The following is a 20,416-nucleotide window of genomic DNA, read 5'->3' on the forward strand; positions in this document are numbered from 1 at the left end:
AATCTCTATTACCAGCTGAATAAAATATGAACTTTTCTCTTTGGCATTCAAAGGCCTTCAACATCTGGCTCCAGCCTACCTTTCTAAACTTTTGCCACAATCTACATTTTAGCCAAACTGGATTTCTTGTTATTCCACATACACGACATTCCATCTCTCCAGCTTGATTCAAAGTTCAGCCTATATGCTACCATTGTTAATGCTCCCCCCCAAAAAATTTTCACAAATGAAGAAACTGAGGCCTACAGAGGTTAAATGACTTGCTTAGGGTCATATAGTTAAGTGTCTAAGCAGGTTTAAAATCAGGTCTTCCTGACTCTAGGTCCAATGTTCTATATACCATACCACACCATACCACGTTGCTTTCAAAGGTAAATGTCAGTAGTACCTTGTATATATTTTTATTTATTTATGTGTACACGTTGTTTCCCTGATAGAACATAAGTTCCTTGAGGGCAGGGACTCTTCTGTATTTGTCTTTGTATTTCCAGTACCTATCACAATACCTACTATATAGTAAGCAATTAATATTTTCAATTTATTTTTCTTAGAAGATAGGACCACTTCAAAGGGGAATGGGGATGCCACTACAGCATCCATATATGAAATGTTTTAGGAAAGAGAATTTATGAATAATTACATCACCTCATGCTAGTGCCTCAAAACAAACAAACAAAAAAACTATTCAGCAAATGATATACACATAGTCATGGGTCTGTTTGCCAAGACCATCATCGCATATATTTCTGTCACTGTGTTTTCTCCAGCTTTCCATATAATTCAAGACTCCATTGGTAGAAGAGCTATGTGGGTTGGGCAGCTGTCACTCCAAAATACAAAAGGATTAAAATATCCAAAACTTTATGGCTTTAGAAATAAAGGGATGAAGATACCACAAGAATCTAGACTCTTTTCTAGCTTGCATCTCCAATGTTGAGCATAATATCTTCTATTTATCATTTGTTTTTTCATGCTTCTCCCTACTGCCCCCCCCCCACAGGCCCACCCCCTTCTACTCAGCCCCAATCATCACCTATATCAAGCTGTAGGCAATTTGTTTTGGTGCCATATTCATGGCTCCTGCAATTAATCACACTGCTCCCTTGCTAAAAAGACTTTAGGCCTAAATCCTGGGAAAATAAAAGCTACTCTTTGTTCATGACCTAATTACTCTTATCCTACTGGTTTCCAGCCCCATTCCTCCTCCTGTCTTTTCCCAAAACACTAGCAGAAAGCCTGCGTTACTTCTAGGCTGTGCTCAGTGGCCTCTAAAATGGCTTCTCAGAGCAGATGTTCTCAGTCCCACATGTGCTCTATCATTTTTTCTACTCACACTTTCTATATGAATAGCAGATTGTAGTGCTTCTGTTCTTCTGATCCAAAGGGGGAAAAATCCACATCAAATTATACTGGCTTTCTTTTTCAACCAGCTTAGTAACGGCGTAGGTGGATGCACTGCACCCTCTTCCCTCCCCCCACACAACTGGAACTGCTTGCAGATGTTTCCTGAGTCTTTCTTCTTCTGGCCCTAATTTCCCCAGGGGGTGCCCCCCCCACTCCCTGCACCCACTGAAGTTCTTTTAAAACTTCTTTGTCTTTAAATCTCTAGCTCCCTAGTCTCTATTAACCAACATTATTTCTTTTTATCCGGTTATCTCCGATTGCTTTCCATTACTTGCCCTCATGGAATCAAGGGTATCAGCACCTCCCGTCTCTCTCACCCCCCAGTTGCCAGTAATTTATGTGAAAGAAGAAAACTTATAACATGAAATCTGAACATGAACAAGAAAGCTATTTTTTCCAACCCTGGGATTAGGAGTCATATTCTCATTCACTGATGCACATCTTTTTCTAGTCTAAGAAACAACAATGATGGAGCAAGGTGTCTTCTGAGTGAAAAGACCAGATGTCATTTGTTTCTACTTACTATCTTTAAAAAGAAAAAAACAAAAAAAAAAGAAGAAACAAACAAACAAAAGAAATAAATAAACAAGACCTGAATGCCTTACCTCTTGATTTTTCTTCTCCTTTAACTTATTTTCTGGATTTGTTTCACATATATTTTCCTTTCAGACTGCCTACTTACTCATTCTAGACAAACAAAGGGGTACAATAGATATTTGAATGTCAAAAGGTAACCTGCTAAACTTAGCAACATTTTATAACTTATTTTCATTTTGTGCTCATAAATGGAGGGCCTTCCACTCAGCTAGGAGGTAAGCTTCGCTAGATAATAAACTATTACCTGATTTTTTTTTCTTTTCCTCTAAATCTTGGATGGACCTTGTCAAACTTCTGTATAAATGCTTTGACAAAGTGTGCTGGTGAAGGGAAAAAGGGAAATATATAAGCCCAGGATAGATACTCTGCATACAGAAGTCCTTTCATACATTCTTAATAGTAAGTTATCACATTTATTTTCGGTTACCACAAAACTGGATTCTGAGTTTCCAATGAAAAAGGACAAGAGAATAATTCTTGAAACTGGTATAACCATCTTTACTTAAGTCTGGGTTTTCAGTGGCAGACAAATACACCAGGGGTAGTGTCTGGGTTAGTTATTCTTCCAGATAGACTAGGGCAGTCAGGCCTTACTAAAGCACACTGTCAGAAAGGAGGTGAAGTCAGCAACATGGCTAAACTGATTTGAGACTTCACTCAAAAGTCTATATAATAAGTTGTAAGGAAAGGGAAGACAGAATATCGTGGTACTCCCTATTCCCAGCCCATTGACTATGTATTTCTATGTCAACCTCCCCTAATTCTTGGCCTTGATTACAGACATAAGTTTACAATTTTTTTTGTGAATTTTAATGACTACAATGCCTTGCACAATGGATTTGGATACAACTATAATAGATTATAATCATTGTGTTTTTATACTGAGTTCAATATGTAAAAACAATAGCTAACCAGTAGCAATGAAAAAACATGCCTAATTATAAGAAGGAAAGGTTAGACTAAGCCCTAAGTACATTTACAGAGAAAAGTGGGTCCAATACATTAAACTCAAATCTACCCTAGCTCAATAAGTACTTTCAATTTAGCCTCAAGCATTAGGAAAATATATCATCCATTCACCAAGAAACATTACTACTAAGCATGTATTAATCATGTAAAATACTTCTCCTTCTCCACATTTATTATTTCCATTCTACACCAACATTCTATTCTGTCATTTTATTCATGAAAATTTCTATTCATGTTTATTTGTAAAAATATTGAAGATGAATGAACTCTGTGAATTGTCAATTTTTTGTCAGCTACCAAGTATATTCAGAAGTGAAAAATTTCAAATTTAACATCAATAAGAAAAAAATGTGTTCATCATCAAACTTCTACATCAAGAGTTCTTAACTTTCTTGTGTCATGAACCCCTTTGGTAGTCTCATAAACCCTAAGGGCACCTCAGAACAATGTGTTTTAATTCATAATTGAAGAAATGTTCCAATTTCAATTATAGGCTAGTGAAAACAAATATGTATTTTTTTCCCTATCCCAGTTTTGGGACCCCATGAAATCTATACATGGACTCCTAGAGGAGGGGATCTACGGACCCTAGTTGAACAACCCCCGTCTAGACTGAGGGGTTGTCTATCTACCTATCTATCCATCTCTATCTATCTATCTCTATCCCCTTAGAGCTTTAATACCATAAAACTAAGTAGAGAGGTAAATCCTACTTTTAAAAGCCATCTGAACATCAATTCTTAGGTTAATAAGATTATTTAATAGCTCCAGTTTTCCAAGAGAATGATACAGTTCATTAAAGGAAACAAAAACAGATGTTTTTGGGGAAAACAATGTGTCAAAATATAAGTTACGATTTGGAAAAAAAAATTACCTGATACTTCTATCCATACACATTTGCAAATTCTTTACTTCCAAAACTTTTGTGGGATGTGAATTTTGATTTTTTTTTTATATTGGGGCAATAAAATGGGCTGTAACATGGCAAATAAGTTCATATGACTCACAAATTTTCTTCAAGACTAAGCACTAAAGCAATGTCAATAATGAAATAATGACATGGGTCTTATGCCAAATCAGAAAGCAATCTGAATGGCAATGGCTGTGTGAATGGTAGCGCCAACAATGAGTAAGGTTAGAATGCTGTTCTCCTGTTACCTGACTAGTATTTTTGATCACTTGAGCCTCATGGTGTTCCCTTTCTTCTTCAAATCCACCAAATGGGACAAAACTTTCCTAGTTTTTCTTCTATTTGCCAACCTTCCTTTCTATACCACCAGTTCCCAGTTTTTACTATAAGAAATCAATTAATTACAATTAATAAATATGGAATCTTACTTACAACATTGCCTTTAGTGGACTTCCTAGTGAGAAATTGTGCTACAAAGGCCCTTTGGGGCCACTAAGTATATCCTTGGACGGCACCTAAGATTTGACCCAATTACACTGCAGAATTAAGGGTGTTAAAATCCCAAGATAGAACTGAGAACATCAAACAAATTAAAAATAAGCAAATAAAACTTTACGTGCCCTGTGTCTGTGTCAATCATTTCCCATTTATACTTTAAAGCAAGTTCTTAGTAGAAAATGACTGCAAAATACAAAGCTATATGAATTTCTAGCAACAATTAACGAGAAAATGGGAAGTAGTCTGGTATAGTACAAAGAGAGCTGGTCTCAGCATAAAAAAAGACCTGGGTTCAAGTCACACAACTGAGACACATACCAGCTGTGTATCACTTCATCTCTCAATGCCCCTGGCAACATTTTCTAAGACTTTACATTTCAGAGAAGGTGCTAATCTGCACTGGTATAGGAAGTTCCTCACTAGGAGGAACCAAGGAAAGAGAAGAGACATAGAGACAGAGACACAGAGAACGACAGAGACAGAGACAGAGAGACACAGGGACAGAGGACAGAACAAGAAGGAGACAGAGAAAAGACAGAATCACAGTGATATATTTTGATATATTCTACATATTCACATTTAAGTACCCTTGATTCAAAATATTCCCTTAAGCGTTTGGTTTTCAATGTCCATTAGTCCTTAGAGAAAAAAATCAAGCACTTAACAAATCAGCAGACAAGTGGCATTGCACAAATAACGCTGAACCAGGAATGAAGACAGGTTCTAATCCCAGCTCTGCTTACTGACTTACAACTAACTTCATAACTTACAGCAGCACTCCACCTTTCTGAATCTCAGTTTCTTCACATGTAAAATGAAGGGTTTGGACTACAGAGATGAACTCTAAGGTCCCTCATAACTTTAGCTGAGTCCTCACTGAGGCTTGGCAATACTCCTCCTCTATCTATACTTACTGTGCCCTTTTATTACTGGCCATATGAAGAGTCGCAAACCTAGTCTTCTCCCCTGGAGCTCTCAACAGCAACCCTACCCTCCTACACTTACAAGAGATAATTTAACCTCATAAATCAATGAAAAGAGGAAGGTCAAACAATAATTCCCCCATATTTCATAGCTTAATCACCCACCACCCTCTTCCCTTCTTCCTCTCAGAGAAAGAGGCAACCCTACTTCTTACTAAGGCTCATCCTTCTACCTAAACCTTTGAATCTTACAAACTCCTCTAGGACTTTGAATTAATAATCAATTGTCTTCAATATTTCCCTCTCCGTTGGCTCCTTTCCATTTGTTTATAAGTATACTCAGGTCTCCCCAACCCTAACTGAGCCTTTCTCATCACTCATTCTCTACTTTGCAATCTTCTTTTCAGTCCTCTAAAACTGCTCAAAAGTTACCAATGGGGCAGCTAGGTGGCACAGTTGGGGCAGCTAGGTGGCGTAGTGGATAGAGCACCAGCCCTGAAGTCAGGAGGACCTGAGTTCAAATTCGGCCTCAGATCAAACATTTGACACTTACTAGCTGTGTGATCCTGGGCAAGTCACTTAACCCCAATTGCCTTAAAAAAAAATAAAAAAATAAAAGTTACCAACGACCACATAATTACTAAATCCAGCGGGCTTCACTTATCCTCCTTTTCCTCTCTGAAGTATCTGACATGGTTGAGCTACCCTTCCGTATATTCCCTCCATCGTGGCTTCAGATATCATTCAATCAGCTTCCCCCCTACCTCTCTAATCTCTGCGTCTTTTGTCCTCCATCCTCTTCTTGCTTCTCTACACTCTCTCCCTTGGCAACTTCATTTGCTCTCTACCTCACCTATCACTTTTTTTCAGAGCATTCCTAAATAACCTCTGACCCTAAGCTCTCTCAGACCCACATCTCCAACTGACTGTAGGAACATCTCTTACATGGATATCCTGCCAATGCCTCAAACTCAATACGTCCAAAACTAATTTTTATTTCTCCAAAAAATTTGCTGTTCCTTCCGACTTCACTATTTCTGTCAGTAGCACTAAATATTGACTATTCTCTCTACTTGAATCTCTTATCAATGACAAAGTCCTGCCAATTCTCTTTGATAACTCTTGCGTCTCAGATCTCATTGCCACTTCCCTAGCACAGAACCCCCTTACCAACTGTCCAAACTACTTCCTTATGACTTCTTCCTTAACATTCTCATCACCTGTATTCTCTCCCCTTCTTCAAACCACCCTTTACACTGATATAAGGCTATCTTTATGCAGAAATCTGACCATGCCACCTCTCTGCTCAAAACCTTTCAATGGCCATCTACTACTCAACTAGCAAAGTTCAATCTTCTTAGCCTAGAATTCAGAACCAACATAATTTAGTGTCAATTTACCTTAGCATTCTTAATCTCATTCTATGTTCCAGCCCAACTGGTCTTTTTTCTTACTGTACAAAACCCAAACTTTCCTGTCTCCATGACTTTGTTCCAGCTATTCCCAAAGCCTATTCAATTCAATTCAACTAATACTTATTATGCATTATTATGTGCAAGGCACAGTACTAGGTTCCAGGGAAACATTAACAAAAGTAAAATAGTCTTTTCCCTCAAGGAGCTTATAATCTACTGGAATGCCTTTCCTTGCACCTCTGAGCCCTGCATAATTCCTACACATCCTTGAAAGCCCAACTCACATGCCACCAACTTAAGGAGGCCTTACCTTTCCAACTCCTCATTAGCAATGGATATTTCTCTATCCCCTGCTCCAGACCACCCAAGGCATTTTTCTTTGCAACCCTTTAAAGTACTTATACATGTAGCAGTTAAGGGGGACCATGAGCAGTACTGACTCCAGGCCTTGTCTGGTATTGCCAATCAAGTGCTCATCCTTGGCTGTCATGCACACTCTCTAACATCAGAGGACATTCTATGGGGAACCCCCAAGTTCCCTCTGACTCCCAGAGAGCTGGCTGTCCTCATCCTGCACCTATAGCTCTGCTTATAAACCAGGTACAACCGACATCAGCATGGCAGAGACATTGGTAGTATCTTTACATATATTATTCTGTTTTAGTTCCTCCTCTGCATTTATCTGCCCTATCAGTCCCCTCTTTGTACTACAAGAATTCAATCTAATACAATTAATAAACAAAAAGACTCATGACACTGGTGTCCCATGCAGTGGGACCTACCTTGTAAGAATACCTTTTTACACTTTAGTAAATAAACCTTGGATGTGATTTTATGTATGTGTTATATCTTCCTACTACACTGTAGACTTCACAAAAAGAAGGATGGTGCCATATCTAAAATTTATATCTAATCCAGCAGGTGCCACAGATCTCTGCAACCAAAAGGTGATTATGTTGATTTGACCTCCAGCTCAAATATTCTATCAAATCTCAGCATCTTCTCTTCTACATGTGACAACATAGAAAAGACCTAAAAAACAGTACCCCTGACCAGGTGCTGATACTAACTTCTTTGTAGAGTAGCTCGGTTTAGCCTTAAGACAGGCAGCTTATTCAATACATAATTTTTAAAAAACTGATCTTGAAACCATTCTTTAGAGCTGAGGGCCCCTAAGAGAGGGAAGTACATTTCTCTTTATAAACCCCCACCTCACCACCTGCAGGACAAAAACAAGAAGTATATTCTGTTATTTTGGCTACACTCACCCCCAGAGTAGGTCTCGGTCTCACTTATTTGGGCCTAAGAATTGGAATTTGTGCACTTCAACAAGGGCTGCATTTATTTATCTTTGTATGACCTATTAACTATGTACTAAACTGATTAACTGTGTAGATAAAACTTAGGAGGAAGAGTAAAACTAAATTGGTTTTCACTCAAGCATTTAAGAAGCAACAAATCACTTATCTGCAAATTACAAGTCATTCTTCTTTGTGGACTTCTAGCAGGTGATATTTTATTAGGCCTTGCTGGTTGCCCTGTACATTCAAAAGTAATACAATTTTTAAGTAGTCTATAATTCTGACTCTAATTTACACTGTATCCTCCATAACAATTTGTTATTTAGTCATTTTCGCTCATATCTGACTTCATGATCCCCTCTGGGGTTTCCCTGGCAAAGATACTGGAATAGTCCACCACTTCTTTCTCCAGCTCATTTTACAGATGAGGAAACTGAGGCAAACAGGGTAAAGTTTCTTGCCCAGGGTCACATAGCTAGTAAGTGTCTGAGGCCAGACTTGAATTCAGGAAGAAGAGTCTTCGGTGTTCTATCCACTGCACCACCCAACTGCCATCCATAACAACAATATTGACCATTTCATTTCTTTGTCCTTTAGTTTCATCTAGAAAAAGAAAGTTGGACTAAAGGCACTTTCAAGTTTCTTTTAGTTCTTAGATCCTTATTATCTAGTCGAGCCTTACTATATCTTTTTTTAGGATGACATATTTAAAATCTATTCTATAGACAAAATTTACATTCTATAACTTTTCTCATATTTCCTTAGTGATATTAAAAAATAACTGATTTTTTTGCTTAAGAAAACATATAAAAATATAATAATACCTCTATTTTAATCCTCTTGGGGGATAATTCATCTCTTTCTCCACATTTAGACCTAGAAAAAATAAACAATAAATTAAGATTAGAATTTTTCTTCTTAAATTCATCTCATTCTACAATTATTTTATTAAAACAGATTATACAGTTGAAAGTTAGATATCTGTGGTTGTTTAAAGATACACAAATGATAAACATTAGGATAATGAAAATCATCACCTCAGTATTTTCAAGTTTACATACAGGGGGTTAATTCTACCAAGAAAAAGGTAAATAGTAGCCACCATTTAATTATGCAGAAAGGAAATGATCACTACCTATTTGTAGGCCCCAAAAAGAAAGCATTTGAAGATATTTGTTGACTGGCTGCTTCACATCTTATCATGAAAAGAATGAGAAATCAAACAGGGCTGCAATTCTTCCCTTTATAAGTAGCAGATTAATAGTGGCAAAGAATTGGAAATTGAGAAGATGCCCATCAGTTAAAAAGATCCCTCATCAATCTGGGGAATAGCTACACAAGTTGTGGTATATAATTGTGATGGAGTACTACTGTGCTATAAGAAATGATGAGCTAGACGTTCTGAGAAAAATCTGCAAAGACATAAACTGATGCAAAGTGAAATGAGTAGAACCAGGAGAAAATTGTGCACAATAACAGCAATATTGTAAGATGATCTACTATGAAACACTTAGCTATTTTCAGCAATACAATGATCCAAGAGAAGTCGGAAGGCCTTATGACGAAAAAATGTTATCCATCCCCAGAGGAAGAACTGATGGAGTCTGAATACAGATTGAAGCATACTTTTTTTACTTTATTTTTCTTGGGTTTTTTATTTTGGTCTATGTTTTCTTTTATAACATGACTAACATGGAAATATGTTTTGCACGACAACACATACATAATCTATATCAAATTTCTTGCCTTTTCAATAAGAGGGGGGAAGGAAGAGAATTTGGAACTCAATTTTAAAAATGTACGTTGAAAATTATTTTTACATGTAATTGGAGAAAAATATAATACTAAAATAAAAAAATAAGTAGCAGATGAAGAATAATTTGTTATGGGAGAACAAAACTCACATTTTCACATGAGTTCTAGGAACTCTACAGAAATATCATATAAAATAATACAGACTACTTTAGGTTAAACTTTTAATAGAGAATTGTAGAGAAAATTGAGTCTCAGTAGGTACAGTTCCTTCTGATTATCCATGCGCAGAAGCGACAGTCTGTACAATCTTAAATGCAAGATAACCTACCCCAAAAGCCTAGGTTCTTGTCCACAGAATCCAGGGTCTTTTTCCCTGAAGCTACCATTTAAATACCTTGGCTACAGAGTGAAAGCTACTTGAAAACAAACAAAATACAACGCTAAGACAGTGATTGCAAGAGGAGTGGTACTAGGTGGAAACCCATGTGAGGAGTCTTACAGGTGGGGGTTTAAGAAACGAGAGTCTAGTTAGGGTTACTGATGAATAAAAGCAAAGTGAACCTAGACCTTCAGAATTAGGTTAAGGAATCTAATGGGGATGAGCTGTGGATGAAAATAATAACAGCTCATATTTGTAAAGAGATTTAAACAGCATTTTCTTTAAACCCTGAGGTTATTTATTTAGTACAAATATTATTGTCCTCATTTTAAAAATGTGGAAAAAGCTGAAGTGATTTGCTCAGTCACACAGCTTTTAAGTGGCAGAGCTGGGACTCAAAGCCATGCCTGCAAACCCAGGACTGTTCCCATTACACCACACAACCTGTGCATATATTTCAAAGTATGATATATTTACAGGTAAAACCACCATCACTGAGATTTTTCAGTATTATGTGCTACTTTGGTCTCTCAAAAGAACTGTCATATACTTTACTTGTTAATAATAGAGCTATCTTTTCCCTCAAATACAAAGCAACAAGATCTTTATAAACAACTAAAATATTTGCTTACAAGCTCCCTGCCAATAGGTAACACCTCTTCTCCTTCTTTTGAGATCCCATGAGTACTTGGTATAGTTTCTTGCAATCAGTAACTAAGTCATGTCACTATCTATGTTAGACACTCCAGAACAGGACAGAGACAGGGGCTAAGTTGCAATTTTTTTTTTTACAAATGCAACTCACAATATGTGTCAGAAGCAGAATTTGAACCCAGGTCTTCCTGATCCTGGTGCCAGCTTTCTCCATGATGTCAAGCTCCCTCTCTAGATGCTTAAGAATATCTGTTAAATTTAATGATCACACTTGCAACAAAAGCTTCTGAAAAGGGAGAAGAATCCTTTGAGATACTCCCAAAATTACTTATATTGCTAAGAGGATAATCATAATATTTTGAAGAGCAGCATTCAATAACAGAATTCATGTTAGTAATGCTTTGAAAACTCAATGCTAAGTTTTATTTCCTGTGTTTACCACATAGTCATCTCTCTACTCCATCAGGATCACTGAATTAAAAAGGGGAAGGAAGGCATGCAGCATCTGGGGATAGTGCCTAAGCATCCTACTTTCACCCTCAGTTACTTCAGTCCCTCTAAAGCTTACTTGGTTGTTCGGTAAGTGTACTTGTAGGTGACCTCTCGAGAAATCTGCCGAGAAAGGGCAAAGAGTTCATCTCTTCTTGTCAACAGGGCATTATCTTTTACACAAAGCTGAGCGGCTGCTTCATTAACGGTCAGCTGAAAATTAAACACAGAAATGATTTTCAGACTTTTCCACTCAATCACATAAAATGTTTCACTAAGTCAATAAATTTAAATGGCATTTCACTTAAAAACAATGGTCTTATGACCCTATGGTCTTTATGTAGCTCTGAATATGTGTATATTCCTAATGTCCTAATTAACAAGAAAATACAGTCAGGTCACAGATTTAGAGCTGGAAGGGACCTTACCTTAGAGGTCATACAGTCCAATCCTCTCACTTTAATAGGTGAGAAAACTGAGGCCAAAAGGATATGTAACATGCAGATTAAGGTCACATTCGAAACAAGTGAGAAAGCCAAGATTTGAGTTCAGGTCCTCTGACGGCTGATCTGGTGCTCTTTTCATTATACCGTGATGCTTCTAGTCCTACCATGTTTTTGTTGTTTAGTTGTGTACAACTCTTCATGACCCATTTGGGGGTTTCTTGGCAAAGATACTGGACTGGTTTGCCATTTTCCATCTCCAGTTCATTTTACAGATAAGGAAAGTGAGACAAACAGAGTTAAGTGACTTGCTCACTTGGTCACACTATTAGTAAGTATCTGAGGCTACATTTGAACTCAGGAAGATGAATCTTCTTGAGTTCAGGCCCAGCACTCTATTCACTGTGCCACCTAGCTGTCCATAGTCCTGCCATACTCTCCAATTTTTATTCTCAGAAACCTTCTCAAATGAACCAAGCAAAATCAATCACAATTTTTTTATTTTATTTTGAGGTACAATCATAAGGATAGCAAGTATGTGGGCAAGAAGTAAATGGACTTTGTTTTCCTCATCTCTAAAAGGAAAGGGCCTGGCACTATATAGTATTTGAAAAGCCCTCAGCACATACTCAATAGGCAACAGTCCATTAGGCAAGCTGGTGAGCCTTTTATACAGAATACTATGGAGACCTCCCAATTGTTAAACAGTTTTGTTCTGAGCTAAGTAATCTGCTATTGACTTTTGCAATCATAAAGAGCCTAATTCTTCTATCCCAGGGCCAAAAGCTGGATACCAAAAATGTAGGTGGGAAAATTTGGCTTCATATTTATCCCCTCACCCTAAAAGAACACTGGTGGAAAATGTTTTTTCTTAAGTATTTTTGTTGAGTACACAATTATACCCCCTGAACCTAGAGCAAAAGATTAATTTTTAAAAGTATTTTCTAAATAAGCTGTTAACTTTGACCGGGTTACTGCATTAACCACTAACCTTTCCAGTATCCTCTTATGTATTTTATCCAGTTATTCTTTCTGTGAGCTCACAAGTCTAAATTACTACGAAGTCTAATTGGTCAATTAACATTTTAAAGAACTGAGAAGAAATTAGTTTGCATAGAGCCATAGAAAAATAATTCATATATAAACTAAAAACAATGTGCTTCCGTCATCATACTGAAAGCCAAAAACCAAAACCAAAACAAACAACAACAACAGAAGTCAAACAAACAAAACCTGCTACAGGTTCTCTGATTCTGAATTCAGGCTCCAAAAGACCAAAAAAATTTACTGAATTCTAAAGGTCGTCAAGGACCACCCATGAGGAAAGATCTATTGATGGTCGTCTGAATACAGCTCTGGGGGCTTTTAATGGGCGAATTCTAGATAAAATCTTCTATCAGAGATATAGAACTAGGTAGGCCAGCTCTAAAGACATCCAGTAGACCAATCTTCTCATTGAGGAGGAAACTGAGGCCCAGAGAAGTTAAGGTCACATAGGCTGCTAAACAGCAAACCTGGAATCCGAACTTAGGTCTTCTGATACCAATGCAGTAGGTCTTCCACTGCACTATCTGAATCCCATGTCCATACCCCAAATCACCAAAATGAAATTAATGCAATAAATCACAACAGAAATACATATTTAGAATTTTGTTGCTGTTGTTCAATTGTTTTCAGTCATATCTGACTCCCTGTTACCCCATTTGGGATTTTCTTGGCAAAGATACTGCAGTGGTTGGCATTTTCTTCTCCTTTGACAGATGTCTTCTCATTTAACAGATGAGGAAACTGAGGTAAATAAGGTAAAGTGACTTGCCCAGGGTCATATAGCTAGTAAGTGTCTGAGGCCAGATTTGAACTCAGGAAGATAAGTCTTTCTGATTTCAGGCCCAGAGCTCTTTTCTCTGGACTACCTAGTTGCCCTCATTTAGAATACACTTAATGAATAAATGTCTTCTAAAGCAAACATTTCCTTCACTAAAAGCAGAATTTCTGATTGTTAATGTCTACAAGTAGAGACAGTGCGGTATGGCAGATAGAGATGACTTTGAGTATAAGGAGACTCGAGTTCAAGTCCTTCCTCTGACTGGCATACGTGACCCTGGGCAAGTCAGATAACTTGTGCTGACTAGTACTCTAGACAACCCTCTAAGACTACAAATTACAGAGTTAGTACCGCAGTCTATTGGCAGGCAGAGTTTTCCCATACTCTCCATATGAATGATTTCTATACGAATGAGTTCCTCATTCCTTTCTTCCTAATTTCCAAAATATTCAAATTTTATTTTTATAAATAAGGAAACAAAATTTTCTATCCCATCCTCAATCCCATTTCCCTCCTACTTTTTCTTTACTGGTCTTTATCATATTCTCTTTTTGGTCTTTATCGACAAAAATGTCAATATTCCATCCATATTTCCATGTAAACTATTTTTGAAATCAGCTTTCTCTCTTTCCTCAGCAATCTTTAAGCTGATCTAATGAAACTTCTTTATCAGCAATTAATTAGCATGGAGACTGATTCTACTAAGAAGATTCCATGATGGGCAGTAAAAATCATAATGTTTAAGATTTGGACCATCAATGATCATTTGATACACCTCTCTCCTGCGTGTCAACACATGGTCTACAGGGAGATCTCCATTTGAATTTTGAAATGACAATAATAGTAACCACAAATATGAGAACTAAAGCTTTAGAGCATTTGAAAGCTATATTAATATTTATTTTACACATTAATGTTTTTTCTTCCCTATTAGATTATAAGCTCCTTCAGGGCAGGGAGCACATCTTACTATTTATTTTATTACCTCATACTGCTTTGCAAATAGCAAACCTCAATAAATCTTGGTTAAATGAATAATAAAAGCTGATCTGAACTAATGAAGTCTTTTTTTGGTTGCCTCTCCAGCTTTTCACCAAATATTTGATCCAAGAATATCACTTGAAATCATATGGAGGAGAGTCAAAAAAAAAAAGGTAAGGTAATCATCAGTACAAATTGTTAGCATCCAATATCCAATGTCTCTTCTAAGTTGTCAGGCTTTGGAAATGCTCCTTGGCTTCACCAGAAAACTCAGAATAATACGTCTCTGCTAATCAATGAAATCAAAGAATTAAAAACTGTCACTGGTCCCTTAGCAAAAAGTACTTTACTAAAAAATAAAGTATAAAATACTTTTATAATCATGACTTGTTCTATAATTACTTACTTGGTTTTCTATGTTCAATAAAATCTACTTTCCTGTGTACATACACAAGAATAAATTTATGGGGCAAACACTTTTCCAACCCTTCAAGACCTGAAAAATGACAGGTATAGAGAACATAGGGGTGTGCTCATTCAGCCTGCAATATCTCTCTCTTGAAAGACAAAAATGGCATTCTAAATCACTCAGAAATCTATCTGGCAGTTAGTTATTCCTAACTCAAATTTTCCTTATTTAAAAGGTAAAACTACAACATTCTTGATCCTTAGCCTTTTGGACAAATTCAAGTAATTATTTTGAAACATAAGGCCCAAAACACTGCCATAGACAAAAAGAAATGAAGTACTAAACAAACTGTAAATTACCTTTTTTTTCCCCCTGTAATTTGCCCAGGATGCTATAATACCCTAATTCTGAAGATTAACAGCTGAAGAAACTTTACTAGCAATAAAAGTTAAGCCAGAATTGGCAGATTAATAGTTCAGCAACTTCATGGCTTCAGTATTACGGGATGAGACTCATGAACTCAAGTCAAAACTACCCAGTAGTATGAGTTTGAATTTAGAGGACTTTGCATAAAATTTTGTCAAGAACTTCCCTCCCCTACAACCTTTTAGTCATGTAGCTTGTGAATATCCTTAAATGCCCCAGAGAAAGGCAGGAGCTACTTAGAGAACAGTTTCCCAAAGGATCTACTCAAGCAGTTAGGAAAATCCCCCTTTCAGCAGTCAAGAGACACCTTTCCTGTCTTTCTTAATTTTTAAATTGAGAGTTAGAGTGGGTTCACAAAATGAATTTATTTCCACTCCTGACACCCTCTGACATTTCCCAAAATACAGCCTTTTAGTCTTGACTTTGTGTTCTACTTACATTTTTAAAATAGGTTTAAACAGGGCTAAAAAACATGGCAGACTTTAGACTTTACTGAAAACATAGTTGTCTTTTGTTTAAATTTTATGTTGTTAAGAAGATTTTTATACAGTATTTAAAAGTATTAAAGGGCTATATGATTATACCGCAACATATGCTTTCCAGAATCACTGAAAGCTCTTTCCCATTTCTAGACTGTGAATACATACAACAGCAGGTAAAGAAATTCACAGTGTGGACAGATACCTTCATTTATCTACAGGAGTTGTTTACCATTACACTACAACGTATTCTCTACTGGTTCCTAAGAATTGTTCATCAAAAACACCATCACAAGTCCATGAGATAATCTGGGTGTTGCAACTGGATTTATTACAAGAGAAAGGCACATGCATGTGTGGAGACTTGACAGAACCCATCACTAAGACAAATTTAAAAGTTCAGAATACTGTACTTTAAATCATTACCAAATTGTCCAAATTGGCACCAAATTTTATTACAAACTTAAAAACCAATTCAAATATATATAGTGAGTATTCAATTCATATATATGCTTAATTCATATTTGTTTCTTACTTCTAAAAGTAGAAATGGCTTAATCACCTGCATTTTTTTTATTTTTAAAGAATGAAGCATAATTTAACTTCTGAAAAATACATATAAATACAAGTCAGAAAAATTTTACTGGCACTCTTTGTACTTAATCAGAATAATTTTGGATATATAGAGATGCAGGGGTATAAAGCTAAGAATTTTTATGCCAAAGTCAATCTAAAATCATTTTTTAAAAAGTCATTAAAATCCTTGGAACACTGATCTAACATGAATTTTTATTGGTACAATCTGAAACTGCTTTATGTTCTGCTTATTTTCCCATATTTTTAAAAAAAAATGGTTAGTTATAAAAGTCATTAAGTATATTTATATCTATCCAAAATAATCACATACAAACTGTATTATAAATACAAAGTTTTATGTTTTCATGATCCCTTGAGCCCTGAGATTTCTTTCAAAAGTAACTTAACAACTATACCTCAAAAGCCGTCATCTTTAAGTTCAACACAAAAATAATGAGTGTGTTATAAGTACTTTAACATACTACACACCTTTTATATTCTGCCAGCCCTTTTTCCCAAAGATAATAATTAATATCAATAAAAATAGGAAGCATTTATATAGCACTTACTATGTGCCAGGCACTGTGTTGTGCTTTACAATTATTATTTCATTTCATCGTCACAACAACCCTGGAAAGGTAGTGTCTGAGGCTGGAGTCAGGAAGACTCATCTTTCTGAGTTCAAATCTGGCCTTGGACACTTACTAGCTGTGTGACACTAGGCAGGTCATTTAACCCTGCTTGCCTCAGTTTCCTCATCTGTCAAATGAGCTGGAGAAGAAAATGGCAAACTGCTCTAGTATCTTTGCCAAGAAAACCCCAAATGAGGTCAGGAAGTCGGACATGATTGAAAAATGACTAAAACAACTTCCTGAGTCTAGGCCCAGGCTCTATCCATGGTACTACCTAGTTGCCCCTATTGTTAAAAGCCTACACTTTTAAAGAGCTATCCTTTGAAAGCATTTCTAGTGTGCATTTTAAATGTCATAAATATATTTTGCTCTACAATGCTTCTAAATTTACTTTCTAGGAAAGGTAGCATTTCTTGAATGTGGAAAAGAAAGTAGAAAAGAGGAAAAAGGAAGGAAAAGCACCTAATTCACTTTTGTTCTGTTTTTACCTCATGAAGTGTGAGATGTTTGCCATCTTTCCTTTTTGAGTCAAATCTCCCATATATTGCACTATATTTCCGAATCTCTTCCTCTTTATGTGGATCATCATCATTCATCTCAAAGATGTGGCCAATCATTTTAGCCAATTTCTTGTTGGTTTTCAGCAATTCTTTCACTTCATTCAAGTCACTTTTGGGGAGCGTGGGAACCATTCGTTCCACACACTCAGCCACGGACAGAGCAGCAGCTGCATCTAGAGTCTCCGTGCTTTCCTTTGGTGAGGCTGGGGAGCCAAGGTCTGCTGGGGAGAGGCTGTGCTCGCTTTCTGTAGTGTGCTGACCTTGCCAAAGTCTGGAGTCGCTGGCACTCTGCAGTGCTAAGGTCCCCACAACATCTGACTTACCTGGCCCCAGGCTCTGCACACATGTGGTAGCAGCACATTTTGGAATCTTCAAATGAGGTTCCCGAGCATTGCTACTCCTCTCATAAGAACTACAGGACATTCCCAACCATGTAGGCGAACCCTCTGGTAATTTATAAATAGGGATGCTACTGACAGGCAAGGAAGTCAGAGGCTGATTAAAAAGGCCAGGGTTTGTAACCCAGTCCCGTAAAGCCTTCTGTAACCTTCTGACGTGAAGGGGCTTGCTAGCCATGCCCACTAGGGCCATGATTTCCAAAAACTCCTCTTCACCAGCTTCACACAGCTGCTGGACATCATCACCACCTTGTTGAATAAAGGCATCAAAATAAGAAAGAAGGTTGGCTTTTTGTAATATTCGGTACAACTGCAACTCCCCCAGGGTCCTAGGTAGAGCTGATGCCATTACTGAGAAGGCCAACCTGAAAGAGCAAAGCAGAGGAAAATTCATCAGATTATTCATTACCATTCAAAAATAACTACTCATTTTGTATAGCACTTTAGGGTTTCAATGTAATTTATAAACATTATCTAAGCTGCCCTTTATTCCTTCAACAAACTAGATATCAAAGATTTTATAGTACTAACAAAGAAGGGAGTAATCTGTATTTGGAAAGAAGATTCTATGATAGACATCATTATGTTTTTATAAGCCTTGGTACAAAAATAGTGTATAAAAATTTAAAATTCAAGTTTTTAAAACATAAAATTAAATTTGAACTAAGTTGACAAAAATGCAACATAACCAAAAAAAAAAAAGTCCTCTTAAAAACCTTCACAAGAAGCTGGGAAAAAAATCTTCGCAGTCAGTTTCTTTGATAAGGTTACCATTTCTAAGCTATATAGAAAACTGTTTCATATTTATAAGAACAAGAGCCATTCCTCAATTGATAAATGGTCAAAGGATATAAACAAGCCAGAGGAAGAAACCCAAGTTATCAATAGTCATATGAAATGTCAAGATACTATTTAGGAGACACTCTGTTTTCCAGAGCTAAGGCCCAACAAGCAGGCTGTGCTCTGAGCTTGGCATAACAACAATCCTTTGCGCTCATTCTCTGGATGATCTCAGCCACAGTAAAATTCCAGAATTGTTTCACATAATTATTGTATTGCTTTAAACAGCACCAGATGTTCTCTGAGCTTGAACAAGCACCAGACAAGCTCAGACAAGTTTCAGTCATGAAGCCCTGCTATGAATCAAACTTGTCACATTGATGCTGTCACCCTTCATTGTCAGGGCTACGACTCACTGTGTAGCCACTGGTATAAGTAATGAGATTTGCCCATACTAAAATGGGTTTCCCCACTAGGGGGGCCCCCAGCACATGTGTCTAATTTCCCTCCTTGCAAGCCATTTCCCTCACTTTGAAATTAAACTTTTGTTCGATTCCTGACTCTCCTGTCTCTAGCCTGCTTTGTTTGGCTCCAGTCATACACAGATTAGAGGCCGGTTCAGTCCAGGTGACAAAAAAATATGGTCTAAATCACTAGTAATTAAAGAAACTGAAATTAAAGCAACTCTGAGGGTCAACCTCACACCAATCATATTGGCAAAGTGGGCAAAAAAAAAAAAGGAAAATGACAAATGTTGCAGGGGTTGTGTAAAAACTCGTACCTTAATGCACTGTGGGGGTAACTGTGAACTGGTTCAGCTATTCTGGAAAGCAATTTGAAACTATGCCCAAAAAGCTATTAAACTGCATGCCCTTTGACCCAGCAATATTGTTACTAAGTCTATAGCCCAAAGAGATCAAAGAAGAGAAAAAGGACTGATATGTACACAAATATTTACAGTATTTCTTTTTTGTGGTGGCAAAGAATTAGAAACTAAGGGGGTGCTTATTATTTGGGGAACGGTTGAGTAAGTTATGGTACATGCATGAGATGGAATACCCTTGGGCTATAAAAAAAATGATGAAGGGGATTATAGAAACCTGGGGAAAAATCTGTATAAATTAATGCAAAGTGAAGTCAGGAGACTAGTTCATACAGTAACAAAAAAGACAAACAACTTTGAAAAACTTAGATATTCCCACCTACACAAAGACCAACCACAATTCCAAAGAACTCTTAATGAAATATGCTACCCAAATCCCAGAAAGAAAGGTGATGGACTCTATATTTGACATGGCCAATGTGGAAATTTGTTTTGCTTGACTAGACATGTCTGTAGAGGATTTTGTTTTTCTTGCTTTCTAAATGTTAGGGGTGACAAGGTTAGGAGAAAGTAGAAAGAAGAGAATGCAAACCTGAAAATAAAATTTTAGATTATTTTAAAATTTAATTTTTTAAAAAGCTGCCTTCAAAAATCACTCAACCAGTGCTTCTGGAATTTGTAGACCTCCCTCAATACAATCACATAAAGTGATGCACACTACCCATCAGAACAGATAAGTGGATTATTTTTTCCTAATGAATATGTTATGGCAGATACGTCCAGATGGTAA

At 36.9% G+C, this 20,416-nt stretch overlaps 1 protein-coding gene across 5 annotated transcripts in view; it reads right to left on the reverse strand.

Annotated features, from left to right (window-relative positions):
• The window catches only part of NAB1 (NGFI-A binding protein 1), a 57,490-nt gene that overhangs the window by 18,586 nt on the left and 18,488 nt on the right, over positions 1-20,416 (reverse strand). For all 5 annotated transcript variants that reach the window (XM_027865880.1, XM_027865879.1, XM_027865878.1 and 2 more), the window contains exons 2-4: positions 17,554-18,388; positions 11,374-11,507; positions 8,842-8,893 (exon numbers count right to left, since the gene is read on the reverse strand). In XM_027865880.1, coding sequence (XP_027721681.1) covers positions 8,842-8,893; positions 11,374-11,507; positions 17,554-18,372 — 1,005 coding nt within the window. In that variant the 5' untranslated portion in view covers positions 18,373-18,388. The remainder of the gene's footprint in view (positions 1-8,841; positions 8,894-11,373; positions 11,508-17,553; positions 18,389-20,416) is intronic.

Source organism: Vombatus ursinus, unplaced genomic scaffold (genome assembly GCF_900497805.2).
Source record: "Vombatus ursinus unplaced genomic scaffold, bare-nosed wombat genome assembly UNPS02014779.1, whole genome shotgun sequence".
Classification (NCBI taxonomy): Eukaryota; Metazoa; Chordata; class Mammalia; order Diprotodontia; family Vombatidae; genus Vombatus; species Vombatus ursinus.